General features: G+C 39.6%; 1 protein-coding gene across 6 annotated transcripts in view; it reads right to left on the reverse strand.

Moving 5' to 3' along the window:
* Window positions 1-785: 785 nt before the first annotated feature.
* Window positions 786-27665, reverse strand: part of TC2N (tandem C2 domains, nuclear) — a 33462-nt gene continuing 6582 nt past the window's right edge. For 2 of the 6 annotated variants that reach the window (XM_038138948.1, XM_038138949.1), the window contains exons 2-13: window positions 21197-21293; window positions 19737-19863; window positions 18853-19086; window positions 15452-15616; window positions 13595-13686; window positions 12918-12993; window positions 11679-11779; window positions 10869-10985; window positions 9830-10021; window positions 7887-8001; window positions 7214-7413; window positions 787-4930 (exon numbers count right to left, since the gene is read on the reverse strand). In XM_038138948.1, coding sequence (XP_037994876.1) covers window positions 4820-4930; window positions 7214-7413; window positions 7887-8001; window positions 9830-10021; window positions 10869-10985; window positions 11679-11779; window positions 12918-12993; window positions 13595-13686; window positions 15452-15616; window positions 18853-19086; window positions 19737-19803 — 1470 coding nt within the window. In that variant the 5' untranslated portion in view covers window positions 19804-19863; window positions 21197-21293 and the 3' untranslated portion in view covers window positions 787-4819. Of the gene's footprint in view, window positions 4931-7213; window positions 7414-7886; window positions 8002-9829; window positions 10022-10868; window positions 10986-11678; window positions 11780-12917; window positions 12994-13594; window positions 13687-15451; window positions 15617-18852; window positions 19087-19736; window positions 19864-21196; window positions 21294-24810; window positions 25038-27665 lie in introns of all 6 variants that reach the window. The other 4 variants (XM_038138951.1, XM_038138952.1, XM_038138947.1 and 1 more) reach the window with 4 other exon arrangements.

The following is a 27665-nucleotide window of genomic DNA, read 5'->3' on the forward strand; positions in this document are numbered from 1 at the left end:
CTGCTGTGTTCCACAAAGTAAGAATCCACTCCTCTCCTACAACAAGTGACAAAGCTTGGCTATATTCAAACTAAGTACATTCCTACGACTGTTTTTTTCAAAGACCCCCAAGATCTTTTAGTCAGTTCTCTACTTCATAGAAATATGTAAACCACATCATTCCTCCTATGGAAAATGTCTCAATTTAGCTACTCCATAGCTCCAGAAAGTTTTGCAAGATAAGGATAAAAAATACAATGTGCATCTGACAAGGGATTCCAGTCTCCAGGCTAATGAGGGTTTCCCAGATCATGCATGAAGGGTGTACAGGCTTCCCTCCACCTGGAGGTGCAGGTTTTTATGACTCTTCCTTGAGCCTTCCTCTGTCTCAAAGCACTGCAGTGGCAATCAAACAACACTACTGTCCTCAAAGGTCAGAAGCACAGTTTGCTCCTTCTCATCACACAAAATTATTTCCTGAGGTAATTTTTGGAGGAGGAAAAAGGCAAATGAAGATACCCAGGTACACATGAAAAATTACAACTAATTTGTCCTGTTGTTGTATTCAACGGAGGTAGACAGCACAGAAATTTGGGGAGCACCAAAAGAGCCATAACATTGAAGCTGTGAACAAAGGTAGCTCAGACATGAAGAGCATCAGACAGAAGCCAAGCCCTAGGATGAAAGCCTTCTGCTTATAGCTAGTTCTTTAAACAGCAAATTACACATGTATAATGCTGGTCCCAGTACTAGGTAAAGAAGGGGGAAATATTACTAGAAATGCAGAAAGTTAATTGCAAAAAGCAGACTTGTTTACAGACTTGTTTATGCTGAGGGAGAAGAGCAGCCTACAGTCAAATCAAAAGAAGTAAAAAACTGCACACTCAAATATGGGGGAAGAATAAGCACAGAGGATTTATTTTAAAAACTCTGAAATCTATGGGAAGAATTGTTTTACATTAAGATATATAGATCTGCTTTTGTGAAATACATTTTCTACAGAAACATCAGTGTGAAGAGATTTTAATTGATTTTAAAAACAGATTTAAAAAAAAGCTGTGGGTAACCTTTTGTTAGATAAATCATACCATCACTAAACAGCTTTGAAGACTGGTTGCTTCTGCTGAACACAGTGGGAGTTCTGCCATGGACTGAGAGCCAACGGCCCGTTCCTCAGTGCAAGCTGCAGAAAAGAATGTACATGTGCTGGAGCAGTGCTTGTGAAACATGGTGCTGATTTTAGTGATGGCTTTTTCCATGCACCAAGCATGAGATCATTTTCGGGGCTGTATTTACATGGTGATGTAATTTTGCAGCAGAAGCTGGAAAAATAAGGAGGGTATATTCCACAACTATGCAGCCATGTCATATACATGTTGGCAAGATGAAAATAAGATGTGGGACAACCATGCCCCAAACTTCTAGACAAGCTTATGTTTTGGCTGCAAAATCAGCTCATAACTCTAAAGGGAACTTTCATCAGGCAAACAATTTTGGAGTCAAACAGCATATGTACTTAATTGAATACTTACAAAATCACCTTTTGTTTTATACAGATGTTCTGCCAACAAAAGGAAAAAGCAGAGATGCCTAATGGATTTAACAACATGGCTCTATTTATGTTGTGATCACATAAGATCAGATGCTCAAATACAATTATTTTCCACATAATGTTGTATGATAATGTGGTTTACAAACTGTTACACCCACTCATCTTCTGTGGTAGAACCTCACATTTTTTTCCTTAAAAAGGATGCCATGGTGTGTCGCTGAGACATAAAAACTTGAAAAATAAATTGGTTAACCTTATTTACATACAGAATGCTATTACTTATAAATAAATAAAACAGGATTGTTTGATTAACCAGTGAAATTATACACACAGTTTTTGGAAAATCTGATCAAGTTTAGTCTACGGTTGGTTTCTAACTATGCAGGCACAGATTTCTGTATGAATAATATTTAATATAAGATCATAATTCTTCTTCCAGTTCATCCACATCCATTTGGGAGCTGACCAAAGTAAAACTGGTGTATCTCTGAACCTCTGCTGCTTTAGTAAGAATTGCTTTAGGTTAGGAAACTGGGTGAGTCACTGACTAGAAGCAAGAGCAAATCCAACTATAAACCACGTGTGCCTTTTATCTACAAATAAAGTGAACTGACAAAATAGCTTTAACAGTATTTTCAATGACAGTAAACGTGGATGTAACAATCAAAATAGTGGCTGAGGATGCTTTAGAGGGACAACATACAGCTGTGACCAATAGAAGAGTGTCCCAAGACACCTCTTTTTTCCTTCTTCTTGCATGTCAGCTGTTAACTCATTGAATCCTTAGATGAACGCACACAAATGCAGAACGTGCCAAAGCCTGGGAATGAGCACAGGATGAGGCAGTGCCTCAGAGCAGCTCTTCAGGGTGCTGCAGTACCTGGGTGCATCGTGCATGCAGAAGCTTTATGGATCTCTGTGTGTCAGCAGTTAACTCCCCTACAGACAGCACTACACTGAACAGTGTTTGTTACCTGGCATGTTCTCCGAGAAAAAAGTAGGAATTGAACTCCACTTTGAGATGCTGCTAAACATTAGTATAAAAAATTGGGGGAAAAGGAATATTTGCTGTTCATAGATTTTATTATAAACATATACATTAAATATTAGCATAGAAAAAAAAAAAAAGAAAGAGACTAGTTAGGCCTTTAGAAGGATAAGTGTCCTAAAACAGTCCCAGAAATCCATTTTATACAGCATCCACTGAGTTGGCAAACTCTGTAGAACCACTGCTGTGGTAATTGAAGTCTACAAAACACTGGGATATTCCCTGTCCTCCCTTTTAAACACAACACCATTCTGCATCAGGAAACAGTTAGTCTGCACTTTTGTTTATTGCCACAATGAATAAAATGTTCAGCTACAATGAATAAAAAAGATCCTTGTATTCAAATAAAGATACTCCAAAAATATCAGTTCAGCCCACTTCCTTTTTTCATTTTTCCCAGCAGGCCAGGCTCCTCCCAACTGTTTTAACTGGCTGGAAATTATCAGTGTCAGTCAAGATCCTCTGGGCCTACTGGGAGCTTTGCAAAGAGAAAGAGCTAGAACCAATGTTTGTTCTCCAGAAGTAACATGCATAACCTTTTTTCAGTTCTTTTATAATGACTGGTTGAAAAGCAGAGTATGTATGAGTCTGTAAAAATCCTTCTGTTTTCAAAATATTAAATTTCAACTACAACAAACTGGATGGTTGAAGTTTCCAACATTGCAATTATCAACTGATGAAAAAAAAAATTTAAGTGAGTCCATTTTTTCCTGACACTCAAAGACAAAAAACTTGAAGTAAAGATGCTCTGAGCTGCGTGCTTGAAGAGGATGTGCTTTCTTGTTACAGCATTTTTTCTGCTCCCCATGTTCCTGTGCCTTCTAGCAGCAAGTGCTGTCACTGTCACTCTAGTTCCTGTCAGATGGTGGAATTAGATCCAAGGTATGAAGAAAGGTAGATTTATTCAGCATCTATAAAAACATACATATTTGTACAGTCCAGACAGCCAAAAGAACATATGTAAGCAGTGGAGTTAATGAAATATGTATGTATTTTTTAATCAGGTAGTTGAAGTAGTGCTAAGAGGTCTGTACTTTTAAATTTATACATTATCAATTATATACTTGGTATTTTCCCCCCTTAAAAATAACTGTGAATAAACACCTGAAAATATGGCAACTAACAGAAAATATAATCTTAGGATTTTGTTGGAAAAATACAATTTGCAATAAAAATGTTTATTTCCTCTTACTAGAAACATGTAATAAAAATATACTCCCACATATAATTTTTTAGCATCCTAGACATGTAAAAAATACTTCCACAGTAGCAGCCCATCCTTCAAAAAAATCCCTTACACTGCTGCATTTTAATTAATATCAAAAAGCACATAAGCCAGTAAATTTTTGCTCACTCCTTTGTACATGTTAGCCTGTGTTTTGGCAATGTAAGCAAATGCTAGAGCATGTTGACTAGATAGAAAGTGGTTTACATATAAGTATTCTATATAAGAAAGTAATCTACAAATCCTGGCTCTGATCCTAGGCAGGGTCATTGCCTCTTTGTACTATTCCATTGATTCCAGCCAGAATTTACCCAAACAGAGCAAGTCTGGAGGGCCCCTCTTGTAAAGATCACTAAGTCAAAGGAACTTTTATCTTTGCATCTCTCTGTTTTGAGAAAAGGATGGGGGCAAGCTCAAGCTACAGCCTTCTGAACAACCCTTCATCCAAAATGGATATTAGAAAAGCCTATGGGTACTGCCTTACTGTGTGGCACTACTTCCCTTTATGCCTTCTCCTGCTGCCATAGCTTCCCCACTTGCTCAGGCACATGTTATCCTGATCAAATGGTGTCAACAACCCCAGATGTTCACAGGTACCCAGAATCAAGCCACTGACACGACCCATTCATTCCCTGGACTTTGGAGTCTGCCAAAGACAACGATGCAGATGAGCGTGATGTCAGTGGCTAGTGAACCAGAGTTGGTTTAAGCTGCTTCTCTCCAAAAGTGAATTTCTGTGCTTTTATGAAATCCAGAAGGGGCAAATATCTTTTTTTTCAAGATAGATTTTGTGAAATCAAATGAGCACTTTTTCCAGTTCCCAAGTCTTCTTTATAGTAGTATTTAGCCAGTATTTCTCTTGCTGAAACTGAATTTTCCATTTCCACAGAGGCATGATGCAGTGGAGAACTCCCAAAGAACTTGCATAGACAATATCTTTATTTTTAATTTATAATATTTTAGATACCATATGAATTTCTGTAGAAAAATCAGTTCTGAATTCCATCTCCAGTCTTCAAGATGGGCCAATGCTGTACCATTTAACAACAACTTTTTCAGGGTTTGCAATGGTATCTTTCCACTGCTCTACTGCTTCACTGTTGCTGCTATCAGAACTTAACCAGATCTGCATTAAGAAAAAAAAAAAATTAGTTTACCTGGTATAAAAACCCTAGCATTTACTAGTTCCAAATAAATACCAGGGAAGTGTTGGACAAGATACAATGTATAGACTGTGACCAAAGGATAACAGCAACAAATATAGTTCTGCTAGTACTAACTATTTGGCTTTCAGCTGGAGTCTGTGTTTAAATTTAGCCTCTAAAATAGTTTAGAGAACTCACTACATAATAATGTTTCAGTACTTAAGAAGATGCTTTAAGTGAAGCATTCCTTGCTGTATTCAAATGCACATGCTGGGGTCAGGGGCTCCCCAGGCCAGTGGTGGCTCTGTGTGTTCGGACGCAGCTGGCTCCAAGCCACGCAGCATCCGGCACGAGCTGTCCAGCACTTTCATGAGCATTTAAAATTGCACACTCCCACAGCCAGGGCCAAACCTGCATTCCACAGGGGTTACTAACATGCCCATACCACACATAGTCACGTAGTAAGAGTCCGTTTCTTCTCAGTATTCAGTTAGTGGATAGTGGCCATTAAATGAGGAAATGAAGTACATGTAGGAAAATTTCCCCCTTAACATTATCACCAGCCTCCATTGCCAAAAGAATTCTGCTTATATAAGTAGGTAACGTTATTTACAGGACTCTATTTCCTCAAGTCTTCCAAGAATGAGTCCTTTTAAGACTTCTGAGAAACCTTGACCATGAAGTACATTTAGCCTATACTGCTGGGGCATGAGTCTTCAAGAAGTGAGAATAATATCTTCCAGAATACCATAGACAGCTGATGTTTCATCCACAGAGATTCAATGTACATCTTGCTCATGATTAAAGACATGCCTGTAAAAGCAGCCTAATCTAAGTATTGTCTGCTTAGAGCAGCATCCAATTAAACACTATTCTCTGAAGAACAAAGTTAATAGATCCAGCTATATTCATTTTTTTCCAGCTACCCAGCCAATTGCTCAAAGTACATTTTCCCCTGAGCCATATTTTATGTCTTCATGTGTTATGTGGCAATGTCTGCCTTCATGAGCTGAAACAACCTTTTCCAAAAAACCTCTGGAGGAGCACAAGTTTTCCTCCTCCTAAAAATACGATCCACAGTGAAATGTAACTCATCAGATTGAGATTACCTCACATATTGCTAGATGATTGCAAAGTCATACTCAGTTATTTCCCCCCCCCTCCAGGGCAGTACAGCTAAAAAACCAATTTTTTTCTTTACCTATTTCAAATCTAATTCCACCAACAGGAATATGGGACATGTGCAACATGAGGCTACAAAAAATGGAGGAAATTCACATAACTCTTGCTGGCACATCATTTCTGTTTTTTATAGCACATGAGCATCTCCTGTAGCTGCATGTCTTCAGCAGGCACAAAAAAACGTCACCAGAATGGGACAGTACCATTTTCTGTACCCAAGGACAGCACAGTCCTCCATCTGACATGGGACGTTACATTTGGGGTCTCACAATCAAGTCTACATTATTAATTTATGCATTTATTAAAATTCTGCTACTGCATCTAACTGGGTCAGAAAAGCACAGAGCATTAAGAACAGCTATGGCTCACTATATCAAGAAGAAGAGAGACAGAAAGGACAGGATGATGGTAAATTAGAACAAGCAGGGGAAGAGGACAGAAAGAATAATGAGACCGGACTACTAAGTTTTATGGTGGTTAAATAAGTATGATCACACAAGTGCTTTCAAAGAGATAATACTGAAATCATGTCTGCTAGCTAAAAAAGCAAGCTAAAAATATTTTGGGTTTGGACACTTATACTATTACTTGATCATACACAGACTATAGTACTGCTTTCAGCATTGTTTTATCCAGGAAAGGAATCTCATTGTAGCTGTTGACAGCTCCTTTTACACACCCCTGTTGTGAGAGTAATGGTACAGTAAGCCAACACCCCTTTGCTGTACAGGACCTTGTAGTTTATGGAGCTCCTGTGGATGCTTTGTTTTTCTTTAGTAAGGTAAAGGCAACCAGGAGATCCTATATCTCTTGGAAGGAATCTGTCACATAGTAATACTCCACACAAAACTGATTTTAGGACTTCTTTTTGAAAGAAAAATCAAGTGTCAACTCCCATTCTCATGCTAGAGCACATTTAAGAGCTCAGTACCATTTTTGCTTGGATTACATACAGAAGAGTTTAGTAGAATTTACTATTTTGTTGTATGTCACCTCATTTAAAGTATTTTAAAATTCATACCAAGAAACCTGTGGAACTGAATTTTAAGTAAAGGGTATTGGGCTGTTTAGCAGAAACCAACCTGTCCTAGGAAGTGTTTTCTTCTCACTGAGCTTTTGCTGTAGAGCTTGATGAGAAAGCTAATTCCTTGTTCTGCCTGGCTAACTGGAAAAACCATCATTTCTCCCCACTTCACTTGGCCGTTAGTGGACTTCAGAAGGCGAGTCTTCTTTTTATAGATGATCCCTTCTGTACTAAACATTCCAACTTTCACAAAGAAATCTAGCACAAAAGGGAAGGAAAAAGGCATAACACACAAAGGGTTACTCAAAACACATGCAAAAAGGAACCAACAAGATCCATATGTATGCTTCAAATTGCATCAATTTCTCAAAAGTCTGGCCAAAAGAACTCTACAATAGCTTTCCTGACCAGTTGCATAAACAGAATACGTTCGGTAATATTGGACTGATTAACACAGTATCCAAACAGCAAGTGCAAGCTAATGCTCTTGTTTGTCAGGATTAATACTGGGATAAAAATCTTCCAAAATACATAAACACACATCTTCAAACCAAACAAAATGTAATCAAGTAAGACATCTGGGGAAACGAGCCTCGGCAATGGAAATCTACCACACAATGTGTTAGTCTGAGGTTCATAAAGAATGTTATGAATTGCCAACCCATTTGAGCAGCAATTTACCTGTGACAAATGCTTTCAGAGAGGAGGCATGAACAGCTGATGTAACTTACTTGAAGACAGTGGTGTAGAAGAAACAGGAAGGTTTTGTGCTTCAAGAATCTGTAACTGTATCCTCCTGTTTATTGCCTGAAAACAAGTTCCTATTTGAAGTTCTGCACGGCACACCTACAAGCAGAAGAATGTTGCCATAACATCTGGATTAAGTTGCTTATAAACTCAGGAAACACAGGAATTTTGTCATATGTTGGGCTCCCACATTTCTATCTGGGATTTCCTGGACAGAAATATAAGCATGTGTTGTATACAGAACCTGCAGATGCACAGTAAGTGCATCTTGCACTTGTCATAGCTGTGGTACATGTGCTCCACTGATGAGCTGCTTATGTGTGGTGCACATATGGCCCTCGTGGGCTGCAGCCAGGGATACTGGCCAAATCACTAGTCCTCAGTTTTTACCTGGTACAGATTCTGCAGTGGTAAGAGCAGACACATACAGGGAAAATGCCTTTGCAACTTGACTAAATCTGGGTGTGGAAGTGAGAGAGCATGTAAGCTCCCCTGACACAAAAACCTTCAGAGCTGCCCTCCTACACTTTTGAATTTTGCAATATGGCGATATAAGCAATGGTTTCCATTGATATAAGGCCCTGTCACTTAATGTCATGAGTGCTTAGGGTGACTGTATACTGTGTAGTTTCCTGTGCTGTGAAAGTACTCGTGTTTTACATGCCTACACACAGACACCACTGCCACACACACAGTGTATGTGTCAAGATCTCCAGTCTGATTCTTGGGGTTTTTTTAGAATTTGTGCCAGTGGCAAAGTTGCACTGAGTCATCCTCTTTGATCTCCTGTCACACTGTAATGTCCTCAGAACACTGTAAGAGCAGCAGGAAAAGGCCAACGGAGACCCACCTCTCCTGACAGCCTTCATTTAAATGGACTCTGCTAGTCTTTGATGCCTTCAACTTATAATGCACTTCAATGAACCGAAATGCACTAAGCAAGAGAGCAACATGTTAGATAAAGAAAGTCAAGCCCTAGTTCATCAAAGACACACAAATTCTCTTTGTAGCTCAGCCACAAATTTTTGTGCAGCCCTGTGAGGAAGCCACTTTGTCAACTCTGAGCTTTGGCTTTCAGTTGGCAGAGAGGTTAGGGTTTGCTGCCTCTCAGGGTACTACAGGCATGAATCCCAGAGTGTCTGGAGAGCTCTTGGATACCAGCTTCCTCTGTCACTTTATCTTACTGCTTTTGAAGCAGTATGGTTATTCACATTAGAACAAAAAAATGTCAAGTGTAACTTATGTTAGAAATCAAGAGTATCATTCATATTACTCAGACATACTTAAATAAAATTTGCTTTTGAATTGCTAATTCAAGTTTAATTTGTTGAAAATACAAATGTCTAGACACAATCTATAAAAGAAACAAACAAAATGAGGGTAGGGGGAAAGGAAATCCCACTGCGAAAACCACCTGCTTCTTATTACACTAATGGAAATGAACTGTCTGAATTATTACTTCACAGCATGCAATCTGAACATTAAATATATGGCTGTCTCTGCAATTTCAGGCCACTGAAGATCTTAGCACTTTTCTTCCATAACAAAAGCAGATTCCATTTGCTCTGAGCTCTTGCTGTGAGTCCTAAGGATCTTCTGATGCTTTTTTGGTCAGAAAAGACAATTACCCGGTGTTCTTTGCTGAACATTTCCCCAGAATGTCCCTCCCTCAAGCTGTGAGCCATGGTGTGGAAGAGCTTGCTCTAGCTCTTTTCCTAGAAACATCTGCAGTTTATGACCAGAACAGCTATGTGCAGAGTTCAAAAGTCTGCATTTTTTCCCCATCAAAATGCCTTTCTCCAAGGAAGTAGGGTAAAGGGGAAAAAAAAGAACCCCTCTAGTTTTTACTACTGAATTATTTTACTTTCATATCCAGCAACCCCTTCTAGGAGAGATAAGAACATTCTTTCACAGTATTGGCACTTACAGGTGCTTTGGAAGGAGGAGATATATCCAGCCAATGATTTGACTCCTGTGAGCTCAGCTCCCGCAGTGCCAAGGAACATTCTCCAATTGTTTTTTTCCTGGGAGTCTGTGTCTGGATTTTAAATACCAATCTGACAGCCTGCAGGCTTTGCAGTTTAATGGCAAAAACAAAAGTTTCCATAAATTCAATGTCCTAGAAAGAAAAACAGATGAGTAGCATTATCATTTTAAGAGAATCCCACTGAGCCCAAAACCTAGAAACCAAGGCATCCGGGCTCTATAGCCACTGCTCCTGACTACCACTTTAGATTGCCATGGAAAAGCGTGCTTTTATAGTGCAATGTCCACAGACATTCACCCCTGCGTTGTCACACCCTGGCAGGGCTGAAGTTCTGGATTATTTTTCACTACCATAACAAGTTGTGGCCATCTCTTCTGGAGCTTTACAAGAGCACACACACCTTGTGATAACAGATTCTCTAACCTTTTGCTACAGTCTCTCCAGCTAATTTTATTTTCTTTCACCTTTGGCTCACATTATGGGAGATTTATACTGCTTTACTTTGCACGCCCTTAATATTCCTTTACTGCCACAATCAGGAATCTTGTCCCACGTGACCAATTTTTATTTCTGTAGAGATGAAGTGTGAAAATTGTCTCCTGCCAAATGAGAGGCAGTACCTCAGCAACCTTCCCTGGGATGAGTGTGCAGTGTGCACCTACAGGTATGCCCAGGCTTCCTCTGGTCCCCCACCACGGAGGTGCCACGGCCAGCAGCTCATCTGAGCATATCTGTCCTGCCAGCTTGTGAGAGAAGGATGGCAAGAGTACAATGCAAGGCAGGATATAGGGGGAGGAAGTGGAATAAGGCTTTTGATAGTATTTTGAGAAGCTGGGAGAAGTAAAACATATCTGGGTAGTTACCACAGCAAATATGGCACAGGAGTGGATGTTTGGTCTATTTAAAAAATCCATTTATCTGTCACATTTATTTTTTGTGGGGAAAAATATTTCTCAGTATTTTGCATGCCTCTACTTACATTGCAGCCCTCCTTGGCAGAAGATTTGAAATGCACTGGCTTGGGCAGTGTGAGAATTCCCTTGACACAGATACGAGGATTTTCCCCACAGCTAGAAGGCCAGCTCAGGTCTTTGCACTGCAACATTGAAAAAAGTCAGTTTAGACAATGCAAGACTTACCATTTGATGTCCTTACAAGGTTTCTTTCTATTTAAAGTTCCCTTGCCTGAAAATTATTCACAGTTCTGGAAGTACATACAACCACCATAACAGTATCACATTTACTGACAAAAAAGCCTCAAGAAGCTATGTGTCCTCAAAGTTCTGTTAGGGTTCTACCCTGAAGGAACTGCTAGATTTAAAGTCATAGAATCACAGAAGTCACTTAAATGGTGCCTCCACAGCTGCTCCCATTTACTGCCTTCATATTTTCACAGGCAAATGTCCATAGCAAGACCAGCCAATGACCAGCTCGGCTTTCGAATATGTGCCGAGTATTTCCTCACTTCACAGATTGAACATATGTTAACATATGTGTAGTAACATAAGGAGATATATACTATTTCTCCTTATTGACCGCAGCAGAACAGAGATTGCAACAGAAAAAAAAAATTAAAGGGGAGGAAGATGCTTTGAAGCGTAGTATTACATTTGACTGAACTTTGTTTATATTAACACTTACAAATAATTTAATTTTTTTCCTAAAAGTATTTATTGAAGTAACATAAAGACAAATTTTATGACAATTACCACTAAGCATAGTAGAATAATCATTGGTTATTGAATAGCCATTATTTGAATAAATAACCAACTTATTTGTATTTGCTTACATGTAAAACTGTGATCCAAATCTGTTCTACAGAAGAAACGTAACACAATTTCACATTCAGTCTTCCAAAGTCTCGTTCATCACCTGATAATGTAATAGTATCTACAGAAAAAAGCAAATTAATATTTTTAGAAGTAATGCAGTTACTTAAAAGTTCACTCCAGAAATAAGGGAACTCATTAGTAAGTGAACTGCTTATCTTCACAAACTTCTCTCAAAAAAGTTTGAAATATTTTAACACCTACATTTCAAGGACAAAATATCCACCAAGTCCAGTAACCTGATCTTCTGCATGGCTAAAGGCCTTCACATTTCATGGAAGAGAATAATGTAATCATAGAATATCCTGAGTTGGAAGGGACCTTTAAGGATCACATAAGTCCAGCTTCTGGCCCTGCACAGGAGACCCCGCCAAGAATCACACCATGTGCCTGGGTTATCTCTACTGAATTTAGTAACTTGTGTTATACTCAAACAACTTTAAGAAGGGAAAAAAAGCATGTTCCTGAGACACCCAGAACACATTTATATCCTGTCACTTCCCTTCTTTCACTGTTGAGTTTATAAATTGGTCTCTTCTTTCTCAAATTTCAATTCCAGTCTAGTAAACATTTTACTATTATGCTGTCTCCAAGTCAAAAGAGCCATTTAATATCCAGCATTTCTCTGTCATGACTGGAACCAGGTCATTGCCTCAGTCTTCTTTTAGAAGGAGACTGGGTCAAACTTTGCCTTATAGCAGGGTGACTTTTGTGGGGACTTGATTAGTTTCTGAAGGTTTATTTTGCTGTACCTCCACTTCTTAAGCTTTCTTCATAAATAAGGATACAGGGTTTGCATGCAATATTCTTGTCTAATTACCAGTGTAATATGGATATTGGATTTCAGGCACCTCACACAGAAAAATACTGATACATGAAAAAGGACTGGGTGCTGCATTCTGTCCTAACACGGTGTCTGTGATCTCACAGCTCACTTGGGTAGTAAATCCAAGTATGAATTTCTCAAAAGCATGAGAACTTCTCAAAGTCTCATCTGTTGAATCTCCAAACAACAGGACAGTGCAAGTTCAAAACTCTTAAATTCAAATTGCCAAGTCATCTCCAGCTGATCTGCTAGTCAGATTAATCTCAAAAAAACCCCAAGCCAAACAAAAACATCAACAGCAGAGTAGAAACAGCTTGATGTTTCATGTGCAAAGGGAAATATTTCATTACAAGGTAAACAAAGAAAACATTACCCAGACTCCTGTTACTGCCTTGTGAATCCTTCCTGGAAGAAGAACTGCTAGGTACACTGGAGACTGAATCATATCTCTGGGGACAGAAAAAAAGGAATCGATTCAGAGCAACAGATGCAAAACCCAGATATTATACCATCAGACAAGACATAATGAAAACTAATACTCCATTTCAAATAACTGCCTCATTCCTTACTAGTTTCTTGATCCAGCAGCATGTAATTACTATTTTGATGCAACAAGCTAATAGAGGACTCATTTGGCCAGCAGACTTTTTTTTTTTTGCTTATGAATATATACACAACTTCATTGCTATTTAAGACATGAATATTATACAAGAAATAAATAAACACAGTGTTTTGTGTCAATGGAAGTTTCCACTGTTCCCCTGATGGGAGAAGCCACAAGATGATGAACCATGACATGCCGTCTGTCCTGTCCTGCCTAACAGCTTACTTGGGTTTCTCAACAGCCCCGCTGGGCCAGAACAGCAAATGTCAGAGGAGACACCAGGAAAAAGCCTCTTGAAGTTGGTCAAGATGTTGAAATTTTCCCTCCAGTCCTCCCAGTGTACAGTGCAATGCCCTCCAGTGTTTGCTTTGGAAACAATGCAGCAGGGACAGATACACTGAGTAAGCTGAGTTTGCAGGGTAACCTTGGCTCCAAGGGGAACTCACCTTCATGAATCGGTGAGGTGGGCTCCTGAGATCAAACATCGACCGACTTACATCGAGGGACCCAGGCAAAGCACTGGGTCTTAAATCACTGACTAATAAGACAAAGAGAACAATAAAAATCACGTTAGCACCATTGCTAGGGAGAAAACCTAACTAAGAATAGCTTTCACAAACTGCTGGAAATTATCTGTTCAATCCTATAGATTACAAATGACCAAAATGGTTTAAAGACAGAATGATCTGCTGTTATCTAGTAATGTTTTTCAGGAACATGGGGATGGGGCAGGGGTGAAAAGATAGAGTCTTTTTCAAAAAATCAAATTTTTAATGAAAAAAATGTCAATTTTTATACAGAAAGCTGTCTGTAAAATATAAAAAAGCAGGAAGATTTTAATAATAAAAATATGTTGTTTACCAATAATAAGTAGAATTTTAGAAAATCATTAATCAGTTCACTTTTCAGTTTGTTTGTGTGGAGTTGTTTTTTTTAAGATGAAGAGAAGGGTCTTCACATTAAAATTCAAGATTTTTATTTTGTACCTTCCAAATAAATACATTCTGTAGTTCTAAACCCGCACACATGAAAAATATCACAGCACTCACTGCGACAAACTAGGTTTAGAGTTTTGTTTTAACAGAACTTCATACATCTATAAACTAAGTTCTGAAACAGCTGTCAAAAAACTCTGGAGAAAAAATTTAGAACTGTACTCTAGACACACTAGAAAAACCTTTACTGTGTTTAAACTTACTAAGACAAAACTAGTAAAGTGTTCTCTTTGCTTGAGGAAAAATGGAAAAAGAGATGATGGACTGAAGGGAAGATGTTCAAGACAGTTTAATAAAATCCATTTGGCTCCCACCACAGGTGCCTACAAAGCCTGGTAAAACCATATGTGTTAAAGGCTGCTAAAATTCTACATGCGTTCTGTTCTCTTAAAAAAATATATATGGAATAGTCTTTTTATGTAGTCTCTATGGTGAATCAGAATTCTTTTAAAACAGAACACAGACTGAGACATTTTCCCCCAGCTGAAAATAAGAATGCTATACCATTCTAAATAAAATATCTTTAAAAATGCCAGCTGTTGCCAGCTTCTGATTTCATGGAGAGCGTGTACCTTTCCTGGAGTGTTGGGAGTTTTCTGAATGCATTTGCCTTAGCAATCACAAGCAAGAGCTAGTCATTTATTTCAGTCTGAGCAGCATTCACTACAGGACACATACACCAATGAACAGCAGAAGACAATTTTTACCAAGGTAGCCAAACACTTTCTATCTAAACTTTTACTGTCTCGCAGCCCTCCCTCATTCGCACACACTGAGAAGTGGGGACACTGCTGTAGCTTCAAAAGCAAATGACAAAAAAAGTCAGCATATAGCATCATGCCCCATTTTGCACCTGTTCTTATCATCTGCTCCTGAATGCTTTTTGGTGCTTGCTCCTCTCCCCATGTATGTACTCCTCAGGCACTCCTCCTACTCAACATACTGCCTGGCTTCCTTTTTCCATCTCCCTCACTCCTCTTACTGGTAGCTGCAATCTCCGGTACTGCATCCTGGTCTGGATCAGAGGCAGCTACAGTATCTCACTTTGCCAATTTCTCTAGCTTTGTGTGATGCATACAAGCCTTGTTCAGCCCCTAAAAGACAAAAAAGTAACGGTGTGGCTGAAAATTAAGCAGAGCTGGCTCTGCAGATTGATTCACCAACCAAGGAGTGTCTGTAGCACAGCGACCAGCTTGAGAACTGCTATAACCAAACAAGTCTGCTGTAGACTAATGGCTTTTATTCCTCTTACCTATAAACCCTGAAAAGGGGAGGAAGACAGAGAAGCAAGGGTGTGGTCCTTCTCACCTGATCCATACAATTTCCTGCTATCTGCTTTTGCTTGGAAGCGCCTGATGAGATCTGGCGAGACCCGATGCTCCAGATAGAAGGGGTTGTACACGTCACAGGCGGGCCACTGGTACACGGCGTGCAGCTCTGCCTTCCGCTCACCAAACGAGGCTCTGGCCGACTCTGTGGAGCACGAGTAAACATCAAATGCAAGAGTTCCAGACATAACACATGCTGCCTGGCTTCATAAGGCAGGCAGAGTGCCTTCAGGGCAAAGGACAAAATATTTCAGCATTATCTACTCTGGGTAAAGGGGGAAAAAAAAAAGAAAAAGAAAACACACATTCACATTATGTCAGGTTTCCACAGTGTGTGAGAAAACACTGGAATTAAATTGGCCATAAAAAAACTATGCATATTCTCTCTTGGGGTTTTGCAGTAAATGCCTAAGTAGTTAAATACAGAAGGTTCCAAAGACAGACAGCAAGACAGAAGTTAACAGGAAAAGGAAGATCTTGGAGGGAAAGATAATGCAGCTTGTGACTGCAGTCTCCTTATCTACTTTCCATGGCAAGTCTGTCCATGGTAAAATCACTGGTTCAGAATTACTTAAATTGTGGGCTGAGGCATAAGTAGACATATATGAGACTGCATGAATCCCACCCCTTTACTCAGCTCACAATAATTTCAGAAAAAACATGTATGCCTCGGTCATTAAAACAGTGAAGTACACTGTTCTTTACTGTCTGGACTGAAAAGAAGCCATATGTAACAGCACATTAGAGAACGGGATGACCTGGATTCTGCCAAACTCTGATATTTGCTTCCTTCACTTCACCTCCCTGGACTTCAACCTATCTCTTAAAAAGTTCTTTACCCTGCAATAAAGTACCTTCAGTTCTGCAGGCATCTTGCACCATAAGAGGCAAACTACCACTGCTCAAGAGTCCTCTCCTGCATGTGTTAGTAAAGTGAAAAACTTGAACACTGAGATGGAACATGGGCAGTGATAAAGCAAGAGCTCAAGCAAAATGGGCTTGAGCATGATGTAAATCAGGAGGAACACTAAAAGAGAGGCCATGAAGAATTTCTACACAGCAGATGATGGAAAATCCAGTGTTCCAGACCAGGAGTACTTCTTCCTGCTAGCTTACTTCTGTGAGAGCATGAGACACACTGCAGTGAGCACTGAAGAGAAAGGCTGCCAGAACTTAATTGCTTTCAGAAGGGTTGCCAAGAGCTAACACTGAGCATGTCCTGTTTCACTAAAGGAAAATGGCCAGACATGCACAGAAAATGGGGAGGAACTGAGAGCAGGACTTGGACTTCTACAGATATTTAACAACAGTCTAAGAAAAATGTACTCTGAATACATTTTTTGAGTATGCCGGTGCTTTGGCTAATGTGAAAAAAGAACGACAGCACACTTCACTCTATTTAGTAAATCTCCCTAAAAAGTAAACACTGCATTTTTAAACACAACTTTATGTAGCTTAAAGCTGTACTTAAAAAAATTAGTATTTATATTTAGAAAGAGAAATGAAAGTTGCCTACTTGACATAAGAGTCACTTTTCAAATATTTGTTCAAAAATTTAAAATATTTGCTCAAGACTCAATTACGGAGAGTCAGGTCATCCTGCCAGGAGATCTAACAGCTTGCAGCCTAAAGGACCACTCTGTACTTCAGGTCCCTCAGAAATTATCAGGAAGCAGAATTCTCAATGTAGACAAGTCACTGACAGTTAAGATCGTGTAAGAACAGCATGAACAAGGAAAACATTCATCTAAAGGCTGTTAGACACATCTTCCTTCTCTCTGGAGAACATCCATGCCTCAGAGTCCTCGATGAACTTCTCTGTACTGTATCTTGAAGATGAGATTAGACTAAGCAAGGCAGAGCCTAAACCTAGACCCAGTAACAAAGGGGATAATCCAGGAGCATGTCCTGCTTTTCCATGGCATATCCAACTACAGACTTACAAGAACTAGCTACTGAAAAAGCAGGCAGGTGGGGAGATCAGGCTCAGAGATGAGGGGGCCTCACATGTTCTACCTCCAACTCTTCAGCTGCCTGTTAATGGCTGCTGACATGCCAAATGAAGCCCACTAGAAGCTGGGGCACAGAATGGTCAGTGTGCACTGAACAGCTCTGCTAGGCTGCTTAGCTTGGCTACGGTACCAGTGGTACCTGCAGCAGTGGGTGGGGAAGAATTTTGGTAATAGCCCTGCAGGAGCAGGAAAGAAGCAACAGCAGGGACCTAGGGAGAAGAAGAGGGAAGGGTGGGAATAGAACCCCACAAACACAAAGAAGTTAGGTAGTACTGCATTAGTTGTTATGTAACATATGATTGACTTCTTTCAGTTATTAGGCTTTTCACCTTCAGAAAGGAAATAAAGTCACATGGGACTAAGAACATACTACCAGCTTATCACGTCCTTGAGGCAAAGCAATCCTAGAGAAAACAACTGTTCAGGTATGTCTCTGTGCCAAAATTTTCCCTTACCTAATTCTCTGCGTCTCCTGGCAGGACTAAAAGCCTAACAGCAGCATATGCTCATGTTAGTGGGACAGAATCCTATTTTTTTTAAATGCCACTGTGTCTAAATTGCACGTACCTCATTTTGGTAGTTTGAGTATGGGAGTAACAAAGGATGAAGTACGAGATTGTTGTGATGCAGAAAAGAAATAGTATCATATGAAACCTCATAACAGGGGATCTGTGCCCCCTGGCCTCCCAAAAAAAAAAAAAAAACAGCAAAAGGAGCAGGAAATAACAGGGACAAAAGTTCTGTCAAATAGTAGCACCTGCCATCTGTTGGCAAAATTTGAAAAGGAAGATGTGTTAGTATGTTGAAACATACCAGAATATTAACCATGAAAGCCAGAATACCCTCCTCCTTTTACTTGAGGGTATGGATACTGGGGATGTGTTAGGTCTTTCCTTGTCTCCACTAAATAAAATAAATTCTGTCTAAAGATTCCATTTCCTTTAAGCATCTTCCATTACTTTTGAGATGAGCTCTGGTGTGCAATCATCCCATTCAGTTTTATTCATACAACATCACAGAGATTCATAGTTGGATGACATACTTCCCAAAACCTCTCTGGCTGTCCAGAGAGAAAAGAAAGAAGCTGCCCATTCTCCCCAGGGACATGGTCATAGCAGCAGCCTGACAGAGTTCAAGTGTTTGGACAATGCTCTCAGGCACCTAGTGTGACTCATGGGGTGTCTGTGCAAGGCCAGGAGTTGGACTTGATGGCCCTTGTGTGTCCCTTCCAATTCAGCATAATCTGATTCTTTGAAACAAGCCCAGGCTTCTAGCAAAGTTCTGCAAACATGTTTTCACTAGGAATACTTAACATTCAAGGATCAGCAGAAGCTAAACAACAATTTCAGCAATACTGTCTGTATTTTACCTTTAATCCCTCCAGCACGTGAGATACTAGGAAGGTTCTTTGGCTGTACATAAGCCAGTTTGAATGGAGGGACCACAAATGGTACCTCCTGACCATCCAGGGGCAGTTTAGAAAGCAAATAATCCTCAGAACAGCCAACTTGACGCTTCACTGACACAGAAGACAATGGAGGCTGCTCTACAATAGTTGGCTTGCTTGCAGCTACTGCTTCAGATTCCTGCACCATGGAAACTGCTAAAAATAAAGAGCAAGACAGACAGAACACATGTGCATTAATTTTTGAACAATACTATGAACAGATCTCTTTTATTTAATAGTATTTCTGCTTGATACTTTACTTAACAGCTGCTGGTATTCAGTTTTACACCATTCAGGACTAGCACCAGGAAAAGATATTCATCCTCCTCACACCTGCACTGATCCAAACTCTTTGTTCCCCAAACTTTTATATTTACAACTACCTTCTTCTTAAGTAAATTTGCACAAGAGCTACACTTGTATCATAGACGAGTTCTTCAAACAAACAAGACACCAAAGAAAATCCTAACAGAGTTAAAAATACCCACAGAGTTAAAAAAAAAAGCATTCAAATTCTGAGAGTTTGAAAGATACAAGACCTTTACACAACCTTGGGTAAAAAAGCTGGCTTTTTTGGACAGTATTCTAGACTGCAAAGAGCAGACTTCAGACAACTGTTATTTCTCAGTTCTAATTCATAATACTAACAAGCATGGGCTCAATCTCCAAGTGGAGGTATGGAAAGAATTTTGGATGTTGTAAGAGAAATCAAGTTTATCAGGGGTAACACAGTCATTCTATTAATGGGAAATCTCACCACTAAAGCAGCAAAACTTTTATTAAACCCTCATTATGTCAGAACTCACAATCATTTTTTTCCTTGTCCATGCAGAAACACAATTTACAGCAGGTTTTTATATATTCTGTTGCCATTGTTTTCAGTGTTCTAATTTAGAGGGGACCTCAATCAGTGATCCAGTGCAGCTATCAGACCTGAAAAACACAATAAAACAAACCATAGTAGATGGGAGTAAGTCAAATCAGAATGCAGTATTATCAGCTATTGTACAAAAAGCAACTGCATATTAAAAGTCCCAGGATCAATCAGAAAGTTTCTTCAGTCATAAAAGAATCAGAGCCATCACACACATTTCTCTCACTGAGGAAAAATCCCTTTTATATAAAAGCACAAGGATGGAGATAATTTTAACATATGGCATTCAAATACTTTCAGTGATCCACCCAGACAGGTCCCTGTGTTTTGGGAACACTTAAATTCTGCTCATATTTGTGTGTGCCACTGGGCTTTTGGAGTTTACTCAGCTTTACAACTGTTTTGACATGGTATTGTCAAGCCATTTGCAAGATGTGTTTTTAATTCTGTTTCTCTTGTTCATGTTTCTCCTGTCCTCTTTCACTCCCCTACTATTTTCACATACATCTATACATGTTTACATTTTCACTCGACATACTCCATACTTTTAACTTGAAAACAGGCTTTATGATGCCAAAATTGCCTTCTTTGAGAAGCTACTGCTTTCTCATAATTGTATACACATGAAACTGAAGACCTGGCTTATTATATAATTGTTTGCTGTGCACACAGAAATAAAGCACGCTGACTTTCAGCAAAATAAGAGGCATGTAATCTACAAAAGAATGAGAACAAGTCTCTAACAGCTGGTTAACATTATAAGAACTTTATGACAATGCTAACTGGCCTCATTTAAATGTCTTTATTCATATCCTTATGTTCTCTTTTCAGAGAGACACAGACAGCTGTGCTGCCTCCTGTCCAAAACTTTAGCTGCCTAAGCCTGGTCCTCTTACATCCACCTCAAGCACACAAGGTTCTTAGGAGAACATACCCAAGATACAATTCTAACTCAATGAAAATTAGAGGACATCAAACAGAACATGAACATAGGCTGAACGGATGAGGAAGACAGCAAGTAAGATAGAGGGGGGAAAGCACAGAGAAAATATGCAGTTTTACCAAAAAAAGAAAAATGGACATGTTTGCTTAGTTATTTCAATTGCAAGAAATTTTGAAAGCATCTGTGCACCAACACAGAAACTGTTCATTCCCACTTGTGGGATTGTTCAATGTTCAATGGCTTGAACAGTGCCATAATATTCTTTGTATCATCAAAGACAGCTAGAGAATCACACAAAGACTATGGAAACAACTGTAATATCCCCCAAATTTTTCTTGCATTAAAAGCCTCTCAAATTCTGTAGATGTCGAGTGGAGATGCTAAGGTATGGACACTTCCTCTGACTCAAACACCATTACTTTGCACAGAATCCCTCTCTCAGTACTTGCCTTCATCTTAAAATTGCCCATGAGTGTGAGTACAGCGAGAGATCTGCATCAAAAATCTTCAGAAGCAATGCCACCAGCTCCAGAATCTGCTCTGCATCTTTACAGAAGCATGAAAAGAGGCATGAGAATTTCTCATTAAATTTTCCATGGTTCTAATGATCAGACTTTCACTGCTGCTCCTCCCTTGGAGGCATACTCATGATAGCCAAGACTGCTAATTTACTTTGGGTTCCCTTGCAGGGATTTTCCTTCCCAGCTGTTATCAGTATACAGCTGGAGTTAATATGCTTCACTCTTGTTCACCATGTTTAAACTGGACTGAAACAGCTGCTCTGTTTGCTCTAAGCTTTGCAACAATGGTATCTAAGCCTCAGTGGCAGTTTGCACAGGCAAAACAGACTTTTATCTCAAAATGTCCAGATAGAATTTATTTGCAACTGCCGGTGAAGAAACCAAAATGTTAGTACTGCCCTACTTTCTAGCTACATAAAGTAGAAAAATTCATTTTTCTGCATCAGAGAAAATTCAATTCATGGTAGGGAATTGTTTAGCTGGAACGATTAATGTGAGCAAATAAACAAATGGAAATTATCTGTCACAAGCAGCTGCCTTTCCTTCACAGGGGTGAGTGCCTTACCTAGAAAGAAAGGGCTTCCTATGAGTATTGAGAATTTAACAGCCATAATGCACTCCCACGCCTCCTGTTCTTCTGTCATTAAAAAAGACCATGTCTTTCACAGTAATGCCAAGTCAGCTGTGATAGTCTTTAACCATTACATTTCCCCCCAATTATCAATATGCAAATGTTCACACATTTTTCTTCTATCTAAAAACAAATATAAAGCAACTCATTACTGCCTACTGTAAAGAAGAGTTAGGATTACAGATTGCTCTTTAGCAATAGGCAAGGCAATATCAATAGTGAATGCCAAAGTATATAGACACACATTCTTACAGCCTCCATTTCAGTTTTAGCTTAATTACAGGAGTTTGACAAGAAAGTTCCCTGACTAAGATACTAGAACACTGTTTACACTTCTTTAAGCTTACAAATGTAATGGTTTCAGTGACAAAGCTTGCACTTGGGTCCCCAGACTTACACCACAGCCACATTACAAAGAAAAGACTGCATTTGCTGAGGGACAGGCCATTTAGACACAGCTCTCCCTCGTTCTGCTTAGAGCACTTTACAGAATCAATAACATGGATGGTCTCAATTACTTTTAAAAGTTTTAATTCACTTAATTAAACTACCATGATAAATATTGTTGGTTTTTTTTTTGTTTGAGCAATCCTGGCAGTAAATTAGATGGCTTGGCTCCCACTTAATATATTTTCTTGTATCTATATTTTCCAAGCTGCCTACAATTATTTACACAACTTTCACTGCATGCAAAAGTTTTCTCTTGATCATGTGGGAGAGAAAGAAATTTAGCAGGTTCTGTTGCACATTTTATCAACAGAAAATAAAAAAAAAACATTGTAGAAGACTAAACAAGTATTTCATGATCTTGACAGAAGTTGACATTGCTATCAAAGGTTAAACTTATCCTACATGCCAGACCCTTTTGCTGGTGTTTGCTACCCAAAAATCCTCAATATATAATTTAACAGTTGTTAAAAGTTTGTACTAACATGAATTTATCTGGGAATATATTTATGAAATAAACCAGAACCGTACAGACATTCGTTAGGTGCACCACCAAATCCCAAAGAAGTACTGACTTCCCAGCAATGTCATCCATCTTAACAAGAAGACTCGTTGATACTATTTCTACTTTTTGGGGTCAATTTTTCTTAGGCAATATGCACATAACAAGCACATCCTCAATTTTTGAGATTCTAGACTGACAAAAGGCTGGGGAAAAAGAGAATTTGCCCTAATTTTCAGGCAAATAGAGAGAAATCAGTTTGCAGAAGAGGGAACTGAACCCACATATTGTCACTTGTGTGTCAAATTCTCTCTTTCTTGGTGTTTTTCACCAAATTCAGGAAGCCATTTCATTCTCTCTCCCCAGTATCAAGCCAAAGTCAGATAAGCAAATGAAACTCAGCAAGAGTACTTCCACACTAAGGCAAAAAGAGAGCCAACCTTATTAGAACATCCTGGAAACAGCAGTTTAAAACCTAACCACACACATACACTGAGCCTAGAGAATTATAATAACTATTATTTTAATGGGTTTAGATGGAAAACATAAATTATCTTAATGATTTCCAGATTCCTCTGATAGAAATTTTGACTGAGCTAAAATCAGATAAACAGAGTATCAAAGACTTTAGTTCCAAATGCCTCCAGAACGATTACAGGACAGAGATGTTTGGAGAAGAAAGTAAATATTTTCAACAACTCATTAAATAAAAAGAACATGATAGAAAACGGATGATCGCAATATTAAATATTAAAAGCCGAAAGCAGTCTGAAAAGAAATGTCAGGTCTTTACTGCCTTATGAGGAAAGGATGTTTTGCTACAAGACTGCAGCTTGCCAATGAATTTTACTGCGTTTAGTCACAGCTCTGCTCCATAGGAGTTGAACAGGTAACACGTTTATGACTACACAATAGAAACAAAGGTGAAATAGCTGTTCTCAAACAGGGAAAGCTGGCTAAGCCAGTGGTTTCAAACATTTTGAGATTTATTGCCAGTCATAAATGTATATAGTGCATTCTCAGATCTGCATTTTAGAAACACACCACAGCAAAATTCTAGTAGCAGTACGTTCTCACACTGCAGGATGTGTAAAACAAAATACCCGGGAAAAAGGGATTATCAGTTGTTATAAAGCATTTGGGACAGATCTTCAAATGATGCAAGCGTCTACAGCTCCAGGAGCCCCAGAGGAGCCAAGACACTTTGCAATATATGAGGATCTGCCCTCTGGAGAAAGTGAGCTCAAGCTTGCTAGTTCACACCTCAGCCAAACTCCTGTTTCTGACACCTCTTCTGCTACCTGTTTATGCTGCTCTACGACTTTCTGCCTTTTGGATCCAGAAGATGCAGGCAATCCCAGGCGTATAAATCCTTCAGAGAGCATAACAGCACCAGCTCAGGTTTCCAGATGTTTTACAGAAGCACAGCACGGCAAAAGCTGCTTCTGATGGAGGTCAGATGGATTATCTTTTGATGGTGCAGATGCTGCTCAAGGCTTAACTTCCACAGCCAGCTGTTTTGTGGTTTTGCTTTGGGGGGAGAGCGTCTGGGAGCTGTGCACCCTTCTCAGCACAGCTCTTCAGCTGAAGAGGGGTGGCTGATGGCCACCACATCTCAAAACCAGCCAACCCTGGTAAAAGAGCCTAAATGGTTTTGAGACATTTGCCTCCAGGTGCTTTGCTACTACAGCAGCAAGGACAGCACATGTACTCACACACTTACCAAAAACGTAACGCCCACAGTTAAAAAAAAAAAAAATACTGGTTCTATGGGGACTGTAGGCAGGTCTGACCTGTACTGTCCACAAAGGAGAGATAGGTGCTTCAAGTGGGCCTGAGCGTGTGCAAAGAGAGGACACAGCTTTCACTCCTATTCATTATAAACTTCAGCAGTAGCAGGATGTCTGCAGGAATTACAAAAAAAAAGGAAACAAAAAAAATGTCATGCCACAACACACCTACCAGGTGCATGATAAGAAGCTCCTTTCTATTTCTGGAAGAAGCCCACAACAGTGATATATGCAGTAACTAGTGGGTGGGTGTATGCATACATACACCCTCCCTCTCTGCTTGCAGCCACAACTCTTGGAAGAGCACGAAAGCTCTGGAAATTTGCATGCAGACATTATTCCTCTTCTTCTGCCTTCCAAGGAAATTAAGATAATGGGAGGCTTTCTCTTTTTTTGTGACTGGAAAAAAAAAAAAAGGGATTTAAAGGGATTTCGCCCGGAAAGCAGTGGATCACAAAGAAGATGCTGAAATCACACAACAGAAAAAGAGAAGTTACAAGGCTTTTGAAGGACACAACCAGAAAGACATTCTTGTGAGAGACATGTTACAAACAGTTCAACAGAAACATAATGAAGAGATGCAAAACTCTCCCAGGCCAGCAAATTAAAAAAAAGAGTATAATTGCATATTTTAAACTGAAGAGAAGACCATGCATCATTAACCTAGTTTAGCTGATGGAGATTTTATGACAGACATAAAAGGCACAGGCTGCCTTGGGCAAAGAGGCTCCCAGTGTTGTTTGAGCAGTTATGCAGTGGAATCAGGTAACAGAAATAGATGGTAAAGTCACACTCCATGATGCAAACAAACCACCAACTGCCCGGGCTCAGGAAGCATCTTCCCACACTGGTAAATGATGACACAGCGGCGCATCAGGGGAAGTTTTACATGTTCCTCTCACTGATCACAAAAACAGGAAACTGAGTGGAACAGATCACGGGTCTGAACGGTCATGGTCCTGTGCCACAACCTCCTCCCATTCACTTACAGTTTGCTAAAGCAGAATTTTTCTTTCTTGAAGACAAGAAGGCCCATTATGAGCCCATGTCCCACTCCCCTCAGCTTCTGACACCAGTGGATTTCAACGAATTATGCCTGCACTACACTCAGCAACTTCAGCAGAAAGACATGTTTTTGTATCAGAAAATATTACAATAACTAATTTCCTTCACTACTAATATTTTAACTATCTCCAGGAACTACCCACCCCAGCCTCAACAATATCAAAAGATAATCTAAGGTGAGAAAATATTTCATTTAATAACACTTGTAAAGACAAGCTTGCTCTCGCTCTCATTGCACTGTGTTGACATTCCAAACTACCAGTCCACTATTGGCTCTGCATCCTTCTGAATGTATTTTGAGCAAGTGAAAGAGATGAGGAAGGTGGGAGCCTGCAGAGAGCATCTCCACACTCCCTTTGGTGACTGCCACAGCATTCAGGTAAGATGTTCTTTGCTGGGTTCTCCTATAGGTAAGAGTCGCAGGCAAAGTTTAAAACTCTTGTAATCAGCAGGAGTGCTTAATATGTTACTGCTATCAGTCAGGATGTGACTGATATTTTTGTAAACAAAAATATTATTTCACTTCAGCAAGCTTCTTTCGAGGGAAAGAAAACCACCTCAGATATCAGTTCTTAGCTTAGGTGTTGTCATAGCAGTAAAAGCAGAGCTCACTGTGAGCCCACGAGCTGCTCTGCATCTCTTGCCAACGAGGTCTAGCTCTAATTGTGCCAGGGCAGAAACTTCTCCTGGAGCAGCCACATCTTCCCACACAAACTTTTTAGGGAACATACCATGTCCCACTCCAGCTTTGCCTTCTCTTTCCAGCTTCTCTGCCCAGACAAAGATGATCTAATGTACGTCTCTCTTCATGCAGGCCCTGAGCTGAACCCTAAAGATCACTTGTGCAATCTAGCTGTGGTCTCATTCAGCTCAGCAGCTGCTTCTTCCCAGGGCTCCAGCCTGGAGGAAGCCAAATGGCTTTCAGCACATCTGCACACGCAGCCCAGGCACAGAACACCAGAGTACATCACAAAGAAGGACTAATCGCTCCTGCCTACTTCCCCTAAGAAAAATAAAGCTGAGCAGGTGTGTGTGCTTGAGCTATTGTGCTACAGGAACAACTGCTTCTGCTTTTCAGGCACCCCTTGGAGAAGGCGAACAAACCCTGGCACGAGTACAGGGTCCAAAGCTGTCCTTCTGACAGGGGCCCAGGGACACCCTGCCTCTGGTTTAGCACTACAGCCTTGCACCTGCAGCCCTCAAATGTAGATCTAATCCAATCCTACCCCAGTATGCAAAACATTAATAACATAATTTACAAGTGCCAAAAGAAAATGTTCCGTAAATCTGAACCATTTTTTTTTTTTTTTGGTGTGAGATTTATATTTGAGTTGAGAAGGAAACATTATAAATCTATCCCATGACAAAGCTTAAAACTTGGGATTTTAATATGCTGAATCCCCTCTGCTCTGGGCTGTAAAAGTTGATATAATGTTTCTTCCTAATGTTGCATTAGGCAAGTAACCAATTCATCCAATTACTGACCTGACAACACTGTTCCTGTGAACTGAAGATAAATTCACTGACTTGGACAAGAATGTACAATATTGTATGTATTGGGGCAGTAAACAAAAGAATAAATCCATTATGTTGGACTGCAGACCCTTCTGGATTCAGATGGAAAACGGCAAAGCAAGAGTTGAAGTCAGGACACCAGAAAAGAAAGCTGAGGAGACTAAAATATCTGTAAAAAAAGAACTTGGCTTTTGATGAGAACATGGAAAGAATTCAACATAAGATAAGTCCTTTGCTCTAAGCAGATTAGGAACAAATCACAACAATCACCAATTGTTACTTTATAATCTAACTTAAAACATAAGACTTTCTTTATGTATTCTGTGTCAGGTTTTAATCCATTTTTTTCTCTTTCTGTCATTAATGCCAAGAAGCCATGAAAATAGAACTGTAGCAGTCCTTCTATAGCTCTGATACCAAACAAAACTGGAAACATCTGGATTCATT

This window comes from Motacilla alba, chromosome 5 (genome assembly GCF_015832195.1).
Source record: "Motacilla alba alba isolate MOTALB_02 chromosome 5, Motacilla_alba_V1.0_pri, whole genome shotgun sequence".
NCBI classification, from domain to species: domain Eukaryota; kingdom Metazoa; phylum Chordata; class Aves; order Passeriformes; family Motacillidae; genus Motacilla; species Motacilla alba.